This window comes from Hyperoodon ampullatus (assembly GCF_949752795.1).
Source record: "Hyperoodon ampullatus genome assembly, chromosome: 14".
Taxonomy (NCBI): Eukaryota; Metazoa; Chordata; class Mammalia; order Artiodactyla; family Ziphiidae; genus Hyperoodon; species Hyperoodon ampullatus.
Window position 1 is genome coordinate 30,510,919 of NC_136927.1, and position 19,399 is coordinate 30,530,317.

At 50.1% G+C, this 19,399-nt stretch overlaps 1 protein-coding gene across 3 annotated transcripts in view; it reads left to right on the plus strand.

Annotated features, from left to right (window-relative positions):
• The window catches only part of CIITA (class II major histocompatibility complex transactivator), a gene marked incomplete at both ends in the record, with an annotated part of 47,431 nt that overhangs the window by 21,426 nt on the left and 6,606 nt on the right, over positions 1-19,399 (plus strand). For 2 of the 3 annotated variants that reach the window (XM_079719612.1, XM_079719613.1), the window contains 12 exons: positions 3,697-3,843; positions 4,083-4,178; positions 6,564-6,626; positions 6,806-6,886; positions 9,170-9,214; positions 10,313-10,453; positions 10,856-10,999; positions 12,162-12,326; positions 12,879-12,947; positions 13,962-15,612; positions 16,515-16,673; positions 17,356-17,427. In XM_079719612.1, coding sequence (XP_079575738.1) covers positions 3,697-3,843; positions 4,083-4,178; positions 6,564-6,626; positions 6,806-6,886; positions 9,170-9,214; positions 10,313-10,453; positions 10,856-10,999; positions 12,162-12,326; positions 12,879-12,947; positions 13,962-15,612; positions 16,515-16,673; positions 17,356-17,427 — 2,833 coding nt within the window. The remainder of the gene's footprint in view (positions 1-3,696; positions 3,844-4,082; positions 4,179-6,563; positions 6,627-6,805; positions 6,887-9,169; positions 9,215-10,312; positions 10,454-10,855; positions 11,000-12,161; positions 12,327-12,878; positions 12,948-13,961; positions 15,613-16,514; positions 16,674-17,355; positions 17,428-19,399) is intronic. The other variant, XM_079719614.1, reaches the window with a different exon arrangement.

Below are 19,399 nucleotides of genomic sequence, written 5' to 3' on the forward strand. Positions count from 1 at the left end.
TGTTGTGAGCTGCAAATCTTCGTCTATTCAAGAGGAAGTGTGTAAGATTCAGGCTTTGTCTTGGAGATGCAGGAAGGTGCTGAGGTGTATGCTGGGGGTGTCTGAGAGCAGACTTTCCAGGTTGCACTGCTGGCTCTGGGGCTTGCTTGTTCCTATGGAGGTTGCGGGGTCTCCTTATACAAAAGAACAGAAAGCTTGGCTTCACAATGTGGTAATGCAGGAATGGAAGAGAAAGGATCCCTTTATCAATCTCACAGAGGTAAGAGGTGAATTAATAATAATAATAATAACAACCATCACCCACGTTGTGCTCATCAAGTGTGTGTTGGATGCTGTTCTATGCTTCCATTCATTAAGCACTTACTAAGTGACAGTCACCTTCCTAAGGGCTCTACATGAATTAACTCACCTAAGCCTTATGAGCTACCAAGTATTATTATTCCCATTTTACAGATGAGGAAACTGAGGGAATTCCCTGGTGGTCCAGTGGTTAAGACTCTGCGCTTCCACTGCAGGGGGCCTGGGTTCAATCCCTGGTCAGGGAACTAAGATCCTGCAAGCCATGCATGTGGCCAAAAAATAAAAAAAAATAAATAAATATGAGGAAACTGAGGCTTCAAGATATTTAAAAAATGAAATTCCCAGGTTGTGGTAAGTTGGTAGATAGGAGTGGTTTCAGAGTCAGGCAGTTTGACTCCAAAAGCTCAAAGGAGTTGCCTTCTTTCTCTACTGTCAGTGTATTTCCCTGGTATTTGATCACATTTGGTGATGCTGTCCAATGTTTGAAGCTGAGCTTGTCAGTAAGCTAGACTTCTTCAGGCTCTTCCCCACTGTACCTCCCTCCATTGCCCATCTGTGATGGGACCCAGTCTCTATTCCTGAGCCTAGATAAATGGGGTGCTTATTTGACTGGATATATTCTGATTGGCAGGAAAGAGCACGGACTGGGAGTCTTGTGCTAGGGGATCAGGTGCAGGCTCCACCACCGGCAGACTCTTGGGCCTCGTGCAAGGTACGTCCCCTCTCAGGGTCTCATCTTCTCCTCTGTAGGATGAAGGAGATTGAGCTTGAAAGTCCCTGGCTGACCTTGTGGGAAAACTGAGAATTTGAGTGACTTGACTAAAGTCACACATTTCGTTCATGGAATTGCTGGGGTTAGTCCCGAGCTGTTGTCCCCAGATGCCACAGTCTGGAGAAAGAGGCAGATGGCTACCATGTAGGCTCACAATAAAGACCACAGACTGAAAAATGGGAGGCAGGCAGCAGGGAAGATTTGGGGCAAGGAGGTCTTCTCTCACCACCCTGGACAGAACAGTAGATTGCTTCATTGGCTCCCAGGACAACTTGTTGGGAGAAGTGGAACCCTCCCCGCACCTCCCAGCCTTGGCCCCTCTCCAAGAAACGGGAGGTGGTGGCCCCATCTTTCAGTTCTGCTTCCTCCAGTCATGGTTGGCTGGGCCTTTAACGCAAGCCTGCTATGTCTGTGTTCCTGTAGCCCCCACCCAACCCATTATAAACAGTCCACCCTGGCCAGGGCCTCTCGTTGGACTGGCAAGTTCCTTCTCTGTGATATGTGGGTCTGTGTTGAGACCCTCCAGAGCTAGCAAGAGTTGTTGATGAGTGAAAGGAGAAGAAGCACCTGGGAGGTGGTGGTAAGTTGTGCGTGTGTGTTTTCTCACGAACTTTCCCTGCTTCAGTTTCATTTTATTCTGGCCCAGGCTGGGCACTCAGAAGGCTGTCTTAGATCCTCTGGCCAGCTCTCTTCTCACCTTCTTCAAGAAGCTTCTTTTGATTCTTTCCAGCATGTATCTGCATCCCAAGTATAGCGGGTTGAATAGTGCCCCCCCGCCCCCGCCAAAGATATGTCCACATCAAATCCCTGGAACCTGATTTGGGGAAAAAAAGTCTTTGCAGATGTAATTAAGTTAAGGATCTTGAACTAATATCCTGGATTATCTGGGTGGGCCCTAAATCAATGTCCATTTAAGAGAAAGGCAGAAGATGAGGAGGTGATGTGACCACTAAGGCAGAGAATGGAGTGATGTGGCCACAAGGTCACAAGTCAAGGAATGCCATCAATTCCCAAAGATGGAAGAGGCAAGGAAGGATTCTCCCCTGGAGCCTCCAGAGGGACCATGGCCCTGCCTCCACCTTGATTTTAGACTTCTGGCCTCCAGAACTGTGAGGGAATAAGACTCCGTTGCTTCAAGCTACTAGGCTTGTGGTACTTTGTTGCAATAGCAATAGGAAATGAACAGACCATGGAATCATAGACTCCCTGCACTAGAGAGTAGGGCAGGGTCATTGGAGCCACGCAGATGAAGTTTCACACTGGCTCTAGCCAGCAAGAGCTGCACATCGGGGGCTGCTTAGCCTTTCTGAGCCTCACGCTGCTCATTTGCAAAAGGGAGACCATAATGCCTACTTCCCAGTGCCAGTGTTTTGTTTTGTTTTAACAGCTTTATTGGGATATAATTCAAATGTCAGACAATTCACCCATTTAAAGTGTACAATTCAATGGCCTTTTTAGTATATTCACACAGTTGTGCAACCAACCCTCAGCCAACTTTAGAACACTTCATCATTCCCCCAGAAGAAACTTCATACCCACTAGCAATTGTTCCCCCATTTCCCTCCACAATTCTCCGTCCACTGTAGCCAACTACGAATTTACTTTCTATCTCCAAAGATTTGTCTGTTCTGTATATTTCATATAAATGGAATCATACAAAATGTGCCTTTGTGTGTGGCTTCTTTCACTTATCAGGATGTTTTCAAATTTCATCCATGTTGAAGCATGTATCAGTACTTTCTTCCTTTTTATGTCTGAGTACTATTCCACTGTATGGATATACCACATTTTGTTTATCCATGTATCCATTGATGGCCATTTGAATTGTTTCCATTTTTGGGCTATTATGAAGTATGTTTTTATGCACATTTGTATACAAGTTTTTGTGTGGACACAGCCAGGGTTGTTTTGAAGATTAAATGAAGTCGAACCTAAGGTATCTGATATGTCCTCCAACAATTAATAATGAGAGATATTAGAGGAAATATGCCCCAACTCTTTCAATTTACAGATTAGGAAACTGAAGCATGGAGAGGAGCACAGACTTGCTTGAGGTCATCCAAGGCAGGAGAGCATAACACTTAAATGCAGGTCCATGAATCAGACTGCCCAGAACTAAATCTTGGTTGGACTTGGGTTACCTTATGTAGGTCACTTCACCTCTACGAGCCTCAGTTTACTCATGTGTAAAATGAGGTTAGTAATAGTACCTACCTCATGTGGTTGTTGATGTGAGGATTAAATGTGCTGGACCATGTGTCTGGCACATAGTAGGTGCTCTGTACATCTTAGCTGTTATCATTCATGGTAGTGCCAGCAGCAGAACTTAGGTCTCCTGGCTCCCAGGTATGAGAGGTCTTGAATCTACACGTCTCCAGTTCCCTTTTCTGTATCATGGGCATCTTCCCAGTGTGACTGTAGGTTCTGTGGAGGAAAGACATAGGGCTTCTTCTCCCCACTGCCCTGAGCACATAAGAGGTGCCGAATGAGAACCTTTGCTCACTTTCTTTGGCTCCTGCCAACCCTGGCCTTCACCAAGTGACCCAGCTGGAGACTGTGGTAGGTGTTCATCCCCTGCATCTTTCCAACACCCCATGAGCTAACTGAGTGCGTCTCCCTTCCAGGCACTGGACAGCACACAACCATGGAGTTGGGGCCTCTAGAGGGCGGGTACCTGGAGCTTCTCAACAGCAACGCTGACCCTTTGCAGCTCTACCACCTCTATGACCGGATGGACCTGACTGGAGAAGAAGAGATAGAGCTCTGCTCAGGTGGGCTCTCCTCCCTCTGGCCCCTTCCAAGTCCCTCCCCACCCCTCTGCCTGCAGTAGAGATGGCAACCAGGGGAAGTCCTGGCTGTGGAATTCCGGTCAGCACCACGGACAGCTGCAACTCCCTGCCACGCTGGCTCCTAATGGGAGCATCTCCCAGACCGCCCTGCCTCTCCCTCCTTCCCCACCAGCCCTCTTCCCAGATCTTTCCTGCTTCATCCAAGTGGCTTTTCCTCCCAGAACCTGATACGGACACCATCAACTGCGAACAGTTCAGCAGGCTGCTGTGTGATATGGAAGGTGATGAAGAGACCAGGGAGGCTTATGCCAATATCGGTGAGGAAGCATCATGAACCCAGAAAAAGGACAACTGAGGGAAAAGATTCTTTTATCTGTTTTGTTAATCTCACCCATTCACCAGGAGCCTCCAGGCCCTCCCTCAGAAATCAGGGCAAGAGGGGATGGGGAGCGAGGGTTAAAAGAACAGAGAATCAGGGAAAGAAGGGAGATGGAGAAAGGTAGGGAAATAGACCCCTTCACTAATGAACACCAGGCAAACAAATCTCACTTTTCCATCTTCTGCCTCCATTTCTATACTTTTTTCTATCTGTTGCTCTTCTTTCCTTCCCAGAAAGCCCATATCATACGCCCCTCCCTCCCTTTCTCCTCAGCTCCTAAGCTAAACTACTCTAGTATTTGTAATAACTACCTTTGGGGAGCACTTGTAGCCTGCAAATCACTGTGCATGTGTGCTCACATTGAATCCTTACGAAAACAAAGGAAGTAGATACTATTAGTATCTTCATTTTACAGATGAGGAAATTGAGGTTTAGAGAGATAAAGAATCTACCCAAGGCTGCGTTAGAGACAGTAATGGGCAGGTCTGAAATTCAAAGTCCTTATTGTTCACCACAAGAAGGAAAGTATCTAGAGTGGGGAGGTTTGGTAAGGCTCGAGCTGAGCGGCTGGTGTGCAGCTTTAAAAAGACCTACAGTTTTCAGACAAAGGCAGAACCCTTCGGGACTCTGTGGGGAGAGGTGTTTCTGTTGTTTTTTGTGGGGGGTGAAGGATCCCTCCTTACCAGGCTCCCCACTGTCTCATACAGAGGCTTTGTTGAATTAGAAAAAGATGCCCCTTCTTCTAGAGGATGCAGCCCCCATTAAGATGTAACAGCTTGGCGATCAAAGTGCAGGCTGGATTCCTGCCCCCATTTGCCCTTTAGGCTGGGCACCCTGTACAGTGAACAACCTGCACAGATGTTCTTAGTGGCCCTTTTCCTGGCATCCCAAGAATCACATCACTTAGGAGGTCCGGCATGAACATGGCTAGACTTTCCCCAACACATAGTTAATCCAGCATCATACAAGGGCAGAAAATGGAGAGGAGCAGTAACTGTATGTGTCTCAAAGATTACAGGACGGAGAACCTGCCTGCTTCCTTTCCTTCCTGCGAGTGTACTTGGGAGAAGCAGAACTGTTTAGGGCTGAGAGTATTCACATTTCCTCACAACTGGAGGCAGTAATGAATGAGTTGAGCTTTTTCCCAAATCACTTAGGATTGGGGGGCTTTTCCCCCTTAGGGGCATCTACACAGGAAGTGGGAACAAGTGGAGGAGGTAGCTTCACCCAAGTCTGTTCCTAAAGTCTCTGGTCCTGGGCATGCAGTCATCTGAGGCACCCCGAAGTATTACATTGGCTTTCATTCCCACAAAATGGGAATAATAATCACACCTGCCTCATGGGATCACTGTGAGGATTGAATAAGTTTCTGTGCATAAAGTGTTGAGAGCAGGAATTTGCAAAGGGTAAGCATTCAATAAGTGTTAGGTACCACCCCACCACTACCATCAACACCATCATCATTATATTTATCATCATCATCATCATCACCATTTATGCCCTCACTCCATTCCTCACTCAGAAGCCTTTTATGGCTCCCCACGGCCTATAAAATCCAGTCCTAACTTTCCCCAACATGAAACTTTTACTGAAGACAACTATTTCTAAGAGTTTCCCAAACCCCTCTCCTCACTCTGTCCCCACTACCCAGAAAGCCCTACACTTTTCACCTCTCAGACTCTACCCCCCCAATCTTTCAAGGTCTGGCTTCAGGACCCCTTCCTCTGGGAAGCCCTCCCTGATTGCCCCATCCCACTATACACTCTCTCCTCTTGCCATGATAACTGTCTTCCCGTTGGCTCCAAACCATGTTCCACTTCGTATAATTAACCACCATTGATTGTCTACTGTGTACTGGCTACTGTGTTGATTGCTTTAAATGCAGAGCCTCTAACCCTCACCATCCATCCCTGGGTCGTAGGTGTGATTTATTCTCATTACACAGATGAGGAAATGGGGGCCCAGAGAGGTTAAGTAACTGACCCAAGAGTGTACAGCTAGTAGGGCAATTGGGGAGTAGAACTGGAATTTAAACTCAAACCCAAGACAACTCTACTATGCTCTGTTGCACTACTTTATCGCAATAGATAAATTTGTATGCATACGTATCATCCCTTCAATTAGATTAAGAGCCCATGAAGTTTCAGTGTTCCTTCATTAATTTGATCATTCATTCAGCAAACATTTATTGAGGCCCAGTGTGTGCTAGGTCTGGAGGGTCACAGTTCCCCGATGCCCAGCCCAAGGCCGGGCTGGGCAATAAGCATTGCCCAGCATTCAGTGAGAACTAGTTGATTGACTGCACTTTTTCTTGTCTGGGCAGCGGAACTGGACCAGTATGTCTTCCAGGACTCCCAGCTGGAGGGCCTGAGCAAAGACATTTTCAGTAAGTTGGGGGGGTCTTGGCTCAGCCTGCATTTCCTTCCTGGTTCCTTGGAGAGTGCTGTAATACCCGACGACCACCCTTTGATGGATGGTCAGATCATCCCCAACATAGGGACAATGGAAGCTCACCTTGGACGTCCACTGACTGTGTGTGTTGGTGTCTTTGGTTTTTCCCCGTAGTCGATCACATAGGACTGGAAGAAATGATCAGCGAGAGTGTGGAGGTGTTGGAGGAAGCAGGACAGAAAAGTCAGAAAAGACGTGAGTGAGCCCCTCCCTGATCAGGCCTAGCCTTGCTTGACTCCCGGCCATGCCTTGGCTCTAAAACCTGTTACGGCTCCCAGTTGCTTCCCTCGTTAAGTTCTGTCTGCTCTGCCAGGCTTGGGTGTCCCACCCACCTCTCCCCTCACCACTGCTCCCTGGTGACCCAGGGAGGAAGCAGACGGCCCAGGATCAAATGGCCCCTCTCCTGATGGGTCTCTACCTCTGGCTGTTTTGATTGCCATTTCCAAAAGGACCTCTGGGCTCTGGCTTCTCTTTCATCCTTAGTTGTCACCCCTGTATTTAAGGGAGGTCTTCAAGCACAGTTTTTTCCCAGCAAGATCTGGGTTTTAATCCTGGACCTGCTGTTTATAGTCTATATGCACTTGGGCAAGTACCTGCATCTCTCTGAGCCTCCTGGTCAGTCTCCCTGCCTCCTTAATCTGTCCTTACCCGGCAGCCAATGTGGACTTTTAAATGCAAATCAGATCATTTTGCTGCCCTGCTAACCCTCCAATGGCTACAAAATACATACCATAAGGGCTGTTTGATCTGGCCCTTCCCACCTCTCCTAACTCACTATGAGCCACCATGCTCCAGCCATACTGGCTTCTTTCCATTCCTGTAACCCATGTATCCTTTTTAGCCTCAGGGCCTTTGCACTTGCTGTTCTCTCTATCTGGAATGTCCTCCCCCTTCCCATGGTGGGCTTGGGAATCTGTTAGGTCTTGGCCAGCATGTCACCTCCTCCTGAAGGCTTTCCTAGACCAACTTTTTCCATATAAATTACCTCACTTATTTTCACCTTGTTTGTGTCTCTCCTTCACTGCAGCACTTGTCACAATTTGGACTTATTTTATTTATTGCCTTTTGCTTAGTTCCCCCACTGTGAGGACAGGGACCTTGTCTTTCTTATTACTATATCCCCAGCACCTGGCACATGGCTGGCATGCAGGAGCACCTCAATAAATATCCACTGAATGAAAATTTCCATAAAATGGGCCTAACAGTTAATCAAAAGCTTACTATGTGCCAGACCATGTGTAAACCCTGTACCTAGTTATTTAATTTGAACAGGTAAACAGGTGCATGGCATAAAAATTCAAAATGTGTAAAAAATATTCAGTGAAAAAAAATCTCCCTCCCATCCTTTTCCCCCAGTCCCTCATTTTCCCTCCCTGAAGACAACCTATGTTGCCAGTGCCCTTTTGGTCTTGTTAGGAATATTCTATTCGTCTAAAAGCCAGCTCTTAAAAAAAATTTTTTTTTCACACAAATGACCACATTTTACCTACACTCTTTCTTCATTTAACATGTCTGGGAGGTTATTTTCTTAGCACTAATGGAAAACACATGGTCCTGCCTCCAGGAATTTCCCTTTCTTTCTATTTTCTTCCTTCCTTCCTTCCTTCCTTCCTTTCTTTCTTTCTTCATTTCTCTTCCTCTCTCTTTCTCTTTTATTCTTCTTCCTCCTTTCCTTCCTCCCTCCTTCTCTTCCTTCTTTCTTTTCATTTCATAAACATTTCCCTAATACTTTATTATGAAAAATTTCAACATACAGCAAAGATGGAAGAGTTGCACTACAAACAACCATGTACACATCACTTACATTCTACCATCAGTGTTTGGCGATAGTGGTCTTAACACATCTCTAGCCATCCCTCTATTCATCCACCCATCCAACCATTTTATTTTTGGAACATTTCAAGGTAAATTGCAGACACCAGTACTGCCCCATATGTCCTTTAGCATCCTTGTTATTTTTAGGGCTGTGTGGTATTTCACATAATCAACTATAATTTGGTTCATCAGCCTCTTGCTAAGGGACACATAGGGGTTTTCTCAATGTGTTACATGCTTGATACTCACTCAACTGATTTCCAGTGCATTCCTGTGAAGTGGGAATCACTGCCCCCATTTCACAGATGAGAGATCAAAGGCTCAGAGAGGCGGTGTTGCAGAGACACACAGCTAGGAAGGGACCAAAAGCAGGGTTTTAAAAAAAATTTTTAGTATTATTTTTTTAAACTCAAACTCATCTTGTGTCCCCTCTGTGGCTCTGCCTTTCCCAGTGCCTCACTGTCCTGGGTGCTTCAAATGGGGTTTGGGCTCAAGCAAATGAGCGGGAGCAGAAATTTGGGGGGGCTGGGGAGGGAAAGGGACCCCCAAGGCCACTTCCCAGCCATTTAAGGCAATTCTATAGGGCCTGCTGGGGTCCACAAGCCCCTCCTGGCTTGGAATACCCCTTCCCTGGGGCTGATGACCATATCGTTCTCTCTGCAGCCTTCCCAGAGGAGCTGCCTGTGGATCTGAAGCACAGGAAGCTAGGTGAGCAGGGCGGGTGGGTCCTGGGAGATTGATGGGCAGGAAAGCCAGGGCCTCCTCAGGCCTGCATGTAAACTGGCATTTGAAAGCCAGGGCTCAGAGAGCTGAAGCCACTTGTCTGAGATCACACAGCAAGTGAGAGGTGGAGTTGAGATTCAAACCAAGATCATGATTCCATAGCCCGTGCTCTGAAGCTCAGGGACTGCTGGGAGATTCAGCTCCTCCTACAAAGCCTCTCCCCTAACACCCCCCTCCTCTTAACTCTGAGTCAGAGTTGAGACCCCACCCTACCACCACCACCTAGTTCCACTGCCCCTCCAGGCCACATGTCTCCTTTCAGAGTGTAGAGCCACCTCGGATCAGCTGGTTACCCAGTGCCCTCCCGCCCTCCGTAGAACCCCCATGCCTCAGTGAGCCTCTTCCCCCATACTCATCAGTCCCCCACCAGATGTTCCTCCCCTCCCTGCCTCTCCGCTCCCCTCCCACTCAGTTGTTATTGCAAAGGTTGGGCAACTAGCCCCTCTGCGGGGAACAGACTGAGGAATGAAAGCCTCATAGTCCGATGGAGGAAGCCTGGCCCCTGCCCTCAGAAAGTTCTAATCTGATGGAGAAGACAGGGACCCTGCCCGCGAAGACCCCAGGATGCTGGAGAAATAGTCTCTGTCTTCAGGGAGCTCCCAATCTGATGGGGGAGGCAAGTCTCCACCCTCCTAGGGCTCCCAATTAAATGGAGGAGATAAACTCCTGCCCCAGTCTGATGGGCAGTGCTTGGGGCCTCTTAGGGAGCCAGGGGCTCAGTGACTGGCTGTAGAAGCTGTAGGGGCCTGGGCTAACAGCCTATTCATAGGTATATCCCACCCCTAGCTCTCCATGGCGGGAAGCTCTCAGGGCCCAGCCACGAAGAGGAGGCTGAGGGTAGAGGGCTGCCTGGCACAGAGCAGTTGCTGATAAAACCAGCTTCACCCAGGGCAGAGAAGAGGACAGGAGTTTCCTTCCACTGCCAGCAGAGATCTGCTCCCATAGCGCTCCCTACCCTGGGAAGGCCCCTGCAGGCACCCACCCAGATCTCACCCAGCCTCTAACATTGGCCCTTCCTCACAGCTGAGCCCCTAGCGATGCCCGTGGTGACTGGTGCTTTCCTGGTGGGGCTAGTGAGCGACTCTTCGGCTCAGCCCTGCCCGTCACCACCTGTTCTGTTCAACAAGGAGCCAGCATCCAGCCAGACCCGGCTGAAGGACACCGGTATGTTAGGGGGCTTGGAGAGGGTGGGCTTCCCCACTCCCCGGAGGCAGGAGCCACCAGGGACAGGAATTCCTCCCCCTACTAGTGTCCCCCACTTCTGTCCCAGCCAATGCCATCCTCAGTGTCCCCATCAACCCAGTCTGTGCCAGAAAACATGCCCTGGAAGGAAACACATTCCTAGGAGACACAGCAGGGAATCCCCGCCAACTAGGGAATTCACCCGCCAGCCCTGTGCTTTCATCAGCTGGGAACTGAGCACCCTCTCTGTGCCAGCAACACCACCACAGGCAAGCAGACACAGCTGCGGCTCTCTGGAAGACTGGAGCCCTTTAGAAGGGAGTCAGCTGTTAATTAAGATGTAAATGGAGAATCCCACCTCACCGTGGCCTTTGTCTCTTGCAGTGCCCCCTTCCAGTTCCTTGTTGAGCTGCCTGAGTCTCCCTGCTGGACCCATCCAGATCATCCCCACTCTCTCCACTCTGCCCCAGGGGCTCTGGCAAATCTCAGGGGCTGGGACAGGGGTCTCCAGTATACTCATCTACCAAGGTGAGTATGCGAGGCCGGGCTCCCCACCCCCTCTGCCTGTGACCTGACTACTCCCTGATCCCATCCCCACCCCACCCCACCCCTGTCCCAGATATTTGGCAGTTTTAGCCTAGCACCTTCTCATGATCCTCCTTCCCCAGAACACCCATCTCTGTCCCCATTTCCCAAAAATCAAAGCAGAGGAGCAGAGCTCCCCAGCGTGGTCTGGGTGAGTGACACACCAAGTGGCTAAGTGGCATTTTTTGGGTCACTTTCCCCTAGTAAGCCTTAGTTTCTCCTTTTTTTTCAAAAAAAATTAAACTTTATTATATTTTAAAATCACAGCATCGGGACTTTCCTGGTGGTCCGGTGGTTAAGACTTTGCCTTCCAGTGCAGGGGGTGTGGGTTCGATCCCTGGTCACAGAGCTAATATCCCACATGCTTCATGGCCAAAAAACCAAAACATAAAAACAGAAGCAATACTGTAACAAATTCAATAAAGACTTTAAAAATGGTCCACATCAAAAAAAAAAAAAATCTAAAAAAAGTACAATATCAATGCATGCTCATTAACAAGCCAAGCAGTAAGAGATACTTACAAGAGTTACTGAGTCTCTCCCTCACTCTTTTAGTATACGGTTGTGAACAGTTTGGTATGCATCCTTGCACAGCTTTCTCTGAATTGCCTTGTTTCCAGGTCAGTAAAATGGTCCCTGCTGACCTGCCACATTGAAAGGTTGTGAATTGTCCAAGGGAAGGCACGTTGGGCTCTAAGGGATGGGAGAGAGAATGAGGCTAAGGTGATACTTCCAGTCAATTCAAGAGCATCTTTTGAAGGTTGCATGCCAGTTTTTGTATAATGCATTGGTGCCCCAGGAGCAAGAGGGTGTTCTGGGCATCCAGGAAAATGGGTACTGACCACACAGTGGGAAAAGTGCCATAGTAGCACTTGCCCTAAGCTCCCTATGAGCTGATTGTGTCCATTTCACAGATGGGAAGACCGAGGCTCTGGGAGCCTAGTTGTAACTCAAGAGCTCTTTCCTCAACTTCGGCCTGAAATGTCTTCCTCTAGAAGTTCCCCTCGCCTTTCCCCAGACTCCCAGCCCTACAGCCTGATTTGGGAAGGGGGTGACCCAAGTGGCCTCCTTGTTGTTTCTATACTCCTTTCCCTCCCCCATGTAGGTGAGATGCCCCAGGCCAGCCAAACACCCGCCTCCAGCAGCACAGCTGTCCACAGCCTCCCGAAGTCCCCAGACCGGCCTGGCTCCACCAGCCCCTTTGCCCCATCGGCAGCTGACCTCCCCAGCATGCCTGAACCAGCCCTGACCTCCCGTGCAAACCTAACAGGTAAGAATCATCAGGGCCTGTGAGAGTTACTGGAAGCAGAACTGAGGCCCTGGGGGAAGGGATTGCCTCTGACAATGAGGTCCACGAACAGAGCTGCCTGCAGACACGGGCAAGTTGTGTTTGTGTAAAACAGGGCAGGGAGGGTCTCCAGGGAGGGGGGATACATGGGAGGGTTGGTGAGGGGAACAATTGGAGAATCCATGCCAAACCTAAACAGGGCCACCAGCCTTCACCATCTTGTTACATGGCAGGAAAACAGGCTCAATGCAGCCAGATCTTCTGAATTGTCAGCAGAATCTGGAGATCTTGATTTTAACATAGATATTGTGATTTTTAAAACACTGGTGAAAAATTTTAAAGTACAGCTGGCCAAAAAAAGACATCTTTGAGCAGGATACAGCCTCGGGTCACCACCTGGTAACCTCCATCTTGCGGAGACTCAGCCCACGTCAGCTCTGACCTTGTGATACTCAGAGGACTGATGCCCCAGAGGGAGGGAGGTCCCTGGGGCGCCCCTCACCCTAACTCTGACACTGGCTTCTTCCCCTCCAGAGGATGAGATGTCCCCCACCCAATGCCCAGCAGCTCACAAGGCCTCCAGCAAGCTTCCCAAGTGGCCTGGTGAGTGGTGGCAGGGTCCCTCTGCCTGGGTGCTGGAGGTTTCCTGTCACTCATTCACCCAACACTTATTCAATCCCTCACTTGTTGGCTCATTCATTCATTCATTCATTCACGTGCTCATTTGATCCCACCGTCTCAGCATTCATTCCGCCAGTTATAGCCACATTTAGAGCAACATTTACTGAGGACCTGCCCCTCGTAAGCCCATGCTAGGTGTTGACATCTTGTTTGTGAGGCTGAGAGAATGAAACAGGGAAGCGTGGGTGATTGAGAGAGTGGATGAAGGCAGGAGTGGATGATGGGTGTGGGAGAGATGGAAGGTGGGAATGAAAGGGCAGCTGAGAGAATGGCGAGACGACTGAGTCTGACTCTGTTCCAGGTACACTTCCAGGCACATGAGATGTAGTCAATCATTAAAGTTGTAAACAGGGACTTCCCTGGTGGTCCAGTGGTTAAGACTCTGCGCTTCCATTGCAAGGGGCACGGGTTTAATCGCTGGTCAGGGAACTAAGATCCCGCATGCCTCCCGGGATTGTTTGCGGCCAAAACAAACAAACAAACAAAGTCATAAACAACCCCAGTATGATCCCTGTTTTACAGATGAGGAAACTGAGGCCTAGTGGGGGTATATCACATGCTCAACATAACAGTAATAAGTGGTGGAGCTGGAACTTGAACCAGAAACCTGGATTCCACTATCTTAACTCTTACCACCACCAACCCCCCCATGACCTCCCTATGGTCAGTGAACAAAAGAAGGTTAGTGAGTAAATGAAAGAGTAGACAGATAATCAAGTGAGAAGATGAGTGAATGGATGGGTGTAGGAATGCATGAATGAGTGTCTGGGTAATTGAGGGAGGCAGCTAATCAAGAAGGCAGTCGGGGAAGACTTTGACGAGTGGATGAACAAGCTAGTGATGGTGGCCGGGCTGGCCACTCTGCTGCCCTCACAGTGGCCAGTCCTGCCACTAGCATCCTCCTCTCCCCCACCCCACACCCTTTGACATGTGCAGAGAGTGTGGAACAATTCTACTGCTCGCTACGGAACAAGTACCAGGCTAAGCCCGCAGGCCCGGAAGGCATCCTGGTGGAGGTGGACCTGGTGAGGGTAAGGCTGGAGAGGAGCGGCGGCAAAAGCCAGGACAGAGAGCTGACCACCCTGGACTGGGCAGAGCGGCAGCCGGCCCGAGGAAGTCTGGGCGAGGTGCTGCTGGCCTCTAGCAAGCACCGGCGGCCACGTGAGACGCAGGTGATCGCCGTGCTGGGCAAAGCAGGACAGGGGAAGAGTCACTGGGTCCAGGCCGTGAGCTGGGCCTGGGCCTGCGGCCAGCTGCCACAGTACGACTTTATCTTCTGCATCCCCTGCCACTGTTTGGACCGTCCAGGGGACACCTACCGCCTGCAGGATCTGCTCTTCTCCCTGGGCTCACAGCCACTGTCAGTGGACGACGAGGTCTTCAGTTACATCTTGAGGAGGCCCGACCGCATTCTGCTCATCCTGGATGCCTTCGAGGAGCTCGAAGCCCAAGACGGCTTCCTGCACAGCGCGGGCGGACCCATGTCAGCAGAAGCCTGCTCCCTCCGGGGGCTGCTGGCGAACCTCTTCCAGCGCAAGCTGCTGCGCGGCTGCACCCTGCTGCTTACAGCCCGGCCCCGGGGCCGCCTGGCCCAGAGCCTGAGCAAGGCCGACGCTCTGTTCGAAGTGGCTGGCTTCTCCGCCCAGCAGGCTGAGACCTATGTGATGCGCTACTTTGAGTGTTCGGGGGCCACCGAGCACCAAAAGAGAGCCCTGGCACTCCTCCAGTCCCAGCCATTTCTCCTGAGTCACAGCCATAGCCCCACTGTGTGCCGGGCCGTGTGCCAGCTCTCGGAGGCCCTCCTGGAGCTAGGTGATGAGGCCCAGCTGCCTTCCACGCTCACGGGCCTCTATGTTGGCTTACTAGGCCCAGGAGCCCGTGACAGCCCCCCAGGGGCCCTGGTGGGACTGGCCAGGCTGGCCTGGGAGCTGGGCCGCAGTCATCAGAGCAGCCTGCGGGAGGGCCAGTTCCCATCGGCCGAGGTGAGGGTCTGGGCTGTGGCCCAAGGCTTGGTGCAGCCCACCCCGGGGGCCCTGGAGACCGAGCTGGCCTTCTCCAGCTTCCTCCTGCAATGCTTCCTGGGGGCCGTGTGGCTGGCTCTGAGCAGCGAAATCAAGGACAAGGAGCTGCCGCAGTATTTGGCATTGACCCCAAGGAAGAAGAGGCCCTATGACAACTGGCTGGAGGGTGTGCCGCGCTTTCTGGTCGGGCTGGTCTTCCAGCCTCGTGCCCACTGCCTGGGAGCCCTGGCAGGGCTGGCGGCCTCCACCTCAGCAGACAGGAAGCAGAAGGTGCTCACCAGGTACCTGAAGCGGCTGCAGCCTGGGACGCTGAAGGCGGGGCGGCTGCTGGAGCTGCTGCACTGCGCCCACGAGGCGCTGGATGCTGGGCTTTGGCGGCATGTGCTTCAGGGGCTCCCAGCCCACCTCTCGTTCCTGGGCACCCGGCTCACACCTCCCGACACCCACGTGCTGGGCAGCGCCTTGGAGGCGGCAGGCCGAGACTTCTCCCTGGACCTCCGTAGCACTGGCGTTGACCCCTCTGGACTGGGGAGCCTCGTGGGACTCAGCTGTGTCACCCATTTCAGGTGGGAGCTGGGGGCAGGAGAGTGGGCTTCTTTGCCTTGGGCACCTACAGTGGTCTTGGTGCTGTGCCCAGTGCTGACTCTGTGGGGTCTCATTTAGTATGAATGGCAGCCAGATGGGGGCAGAAGTGATTCTAGCCTTTTTTAAGATGAGGAAGCCAAGACTCAGAGGGGTATGGTAGCTTGCCCAAGGTCACACAGCCAGCATCGTTCTTTCAACCAGTATTTGAAGGCTGGCCTTATGACAGGCACTGGGCCACATCTAGAATCTAAGACTGACCTGGGTTTGAATTAGTTTTCTTTTCTCCATCCCCTGATCAAGCCACTGTTTTGTCATGGTTAGATTAAAGCCATAGCCTCCCCTGACCTCCCTACCTCCATTCTCCTCTTCCACTCCACTTTATATTCAAACATCAGTGCACATCTCCCTAGAAATTGCATCTGATCATATTCCATCCTTCCTTACAATCTTTCAGAGGCACCCCACCTCCCTCAGGATGAAGTCAAAGTTCCTTAATTTAAATAAAGGAATCTAAATCCTTCAGTGATCTATTTGATCATTTAAGCCTAATATCCAGAGAATCTCTGCCACCTTCCCCCTAAGCATACTTTACCCAAGCTGTAAGGTCTACACCACTGTAGTGGTTCAACTGAGAATTTAGCACTGAGCTTCCTGGTAGCCAAAGCAAAAAGGGAAATAAAACCACTGGGAGAGTTGAGAAAAAGGAGGAATTGATAAAGGCTTGAGTGGTCATGGAAAACTTTCTAGAGGAAGTAGGGGTTAAGTTGAGGAAGGAAAATATCTGAATAGGTAGGTGGTCCCTTCATGGAGCTGCCACCCCCCCACACACACATTATGGTCTAGCCCAGTCACCATGACTGGATCTCAGGCCCTTCCTCCACAGGGCTGCCTTGAGTGACACAGTGGAGCTGTGGGAGTCCCTACAGCAGCATGGGGAGGCCAAGCTACTCCAAGCAGTGAAGGAGAAGTTCACCATTGAGCCTTTCAAGGCTGAATCCATGAAGGATGTGGAAGACTTGGGCAACCTCGTGCAGATCCAGAGGTGAGAGGGAAAGGACATGGGAGTTGGTCCAGACCATGCAGGACCTAATATTAAGTTTGCTATTAACACTTCTTCCTCTTTTGGGGGAACCTCCCCTGCTCCCCGTCAGCCAATGACCATCCAAAATCTCTCAGTGCAGTCACCACCCAGGCAGAGCCCCCAAGATTTATCACTCTGTCCACTTCAGAACTTGCCATCATGTACCCAATTCTTTCTCAGCTAAAGCCAAGGAGATATTCTCTCCTGCTAAGAGTTCATAAGCTGCCTTCTGCATCTAGTAACACAAATGACACCTATGGCCACCTTTCAAGGCAGCCAGGACCAGTATCATTCCCATTTTCTAGATGGCAGAGGTCTAAGGTTCAGAGGGCAGAGGAAACGTGACCACAGAGCAACTGTCTTTCCCTCATTCCTTCATCATACATTGTTTGAGCACCTACTATGCACTGTCTGGGATGGGTGTGGGTAATGCCTCCTCTGAGGCTCTTTTCCATGAAACACACAGTAATGCCTTAATAATATCCTGTCCTGAGGTTTTTCTTTTTAACAAGGGGACAACAGTAGCCCAAGGAAGGCAGTCCTTCTGGGGAATTTTGGGCACTGGGGCAGGCGTCCCCCCTAGGAGGGGGCTCCATGATAGGGGAGGAGCCAACTCTTCCCTAACATTGCCCGTTCTCTCCAGGACAAGAAGTTCCTCTGAAAACACACCTGGGGAACTCCCTGCCGTCCGAGACTTAAAGAAGCTGGAGTTTGCGTAAGCAAAGGGGTAAATTGTCTCGGGTCCCCACGAGGTTTCTCCTCTGGCATTAGCTGGGCTTGTGCCACCAGAATGGAGATGGGTCCTCAGAGTCACTCTTACCCTCTCGCCCCACCACTCTGGAAACCAGCTTCCAGCAGCTGGGGCATGGCCAGTCTGGGCTAGTCCTGGAGGTTCTCGGGGGTGAAGCGAACTTGCCCATTTGCTGGTGAACATACTCATTCGCATCCACTCATTCAACAGACCTACTCATATGACCGAGGCCACTGTTCTCAATGAGCTTGCTGTCCAGTGTAAATAGACAATTACCACGTGCTATGATTAGTGGCCAGAAACTCAAGGGCTGTGAGCGTGAAGACTCAGGGGAGGTCAAGATGACTTCCTGGAGCAGGAGACTGAAGCATTGAAACTTGACAAAGAAATAGGAATGAACCATACTGGGTGGAGATATTATCTCCCCACTGTACAGAAGCAGACACTGAGGCCTTGAGAGTGTAAATCGTTTGTCCAAAGTCACAAATGTCAGGTCAGCCTGGCTGTTGCTGCAACAAATGAAAAAGTTAAATTCATGTTAGGCCCTTGTTAGGGATCTAAAATCATCCAATGATTAAGAAGGAATTATTAAACAACTACAGTGTACTCAGTGCCATAATCTTATTAATTTCAAGAGCCACTCTGGGAGATAGTCATTATCTTTCCCATTTTACAGATGAGGAAACTGAGGCCTAGTGAGGTTAAGTAACTTGTCCAAGGTCCCCAGCTGGTCACCCACAAGCTGTCTGCTCTTCCTGATCACAGCTCCTGCCATGCCCCAGAAAAAGCCAAGCGTTTCTTGTTTTGAACAGAGACAAGAGGCCAAATTTGTGCAGAGGTGAAAAATATTGCTGAAAAGAGGAACTGTATGAAAACAATCACCAAGGGCCCCTTCTGGCTTTGAATTATTTTTAGCTTAAAAAGCCCCTAGTTCAAGGTCGGAACTGTGCTCTGGGAAACAGGAGCCGTGGGGTAGAACAGCCCAGAACCCGGAGAGTAGCCACCTGCAGGCCAGAAGCCCTGAGAAAGTTCCGAGGAAAGAAGGAAGGAAGGAAAGGACTATTTTGGGCGTGAGACTGGCAGCCACCATGCCGGGTACCCTGTAGATTTCATGTGCATGTAGATTAGGCCCCTCAGCCGCTCAGAACCCTGCAGGAGCTCTGCTGGTGGACGATTCTCCCCTGATTCAGCCCCCATTTACTTCTTCACCCTCGCCTCCTGCACTCTTTCCAGCCACTTGGGTCCTCTTAATGGTTTTCAACCTCACTAGGCATGGTCCGACCCCTGGGCCTTTGCACTGGCTGTGCCTTCCACCCAGGACACTCTTCCCCAGGTATCAGCATGGCCCATGCCCTCACTTTCTTCTAGTTTTCAGTGAGAGACGCCCTTTCTGACTCCTGTATTTAAAAGTACAGTTCTGCCCCGCTTACACTGTGCTTTTCTCTGTATCAATTATCTCCCACACCAGACAGTTTACTGATTTCTTTGATTACCTGTCTTGCCCCCTGGAATGTCAGCTCCACGAGGGCAATGATTTTTGTCTGTTTTGTTCATGGCTGTCTGCGTGACAGGTTTGATGGGCCTGGCACACAGTAGGCAAACAATTAATATTTGATAAATGAATTCCTTAATCTTTCCAAAAACCTCCTAAGATTGGGGCTAAATTTGAGAAGATTGAGACTCAGAGGTTAAGGGATTTGCCCAAAAAGCCCCACAGAAGCTAAGTGGTAGAGTCCAGATTCAAATCAGATTACGGATTCCCATCTTGTGACCTTTCATTGAGGCTAGTAGTTCCCAGACTTTGGGGTTTCAAAGACTGAGGATATTTCAGAGTGAATTTCAGTGACTATGTGCAGTTACCATCTTTTAATTTGTATCAAGTATGTTCATTCAAACAAGTGAAATAACTGCTGCTGACACCATAATTTCATTAAAA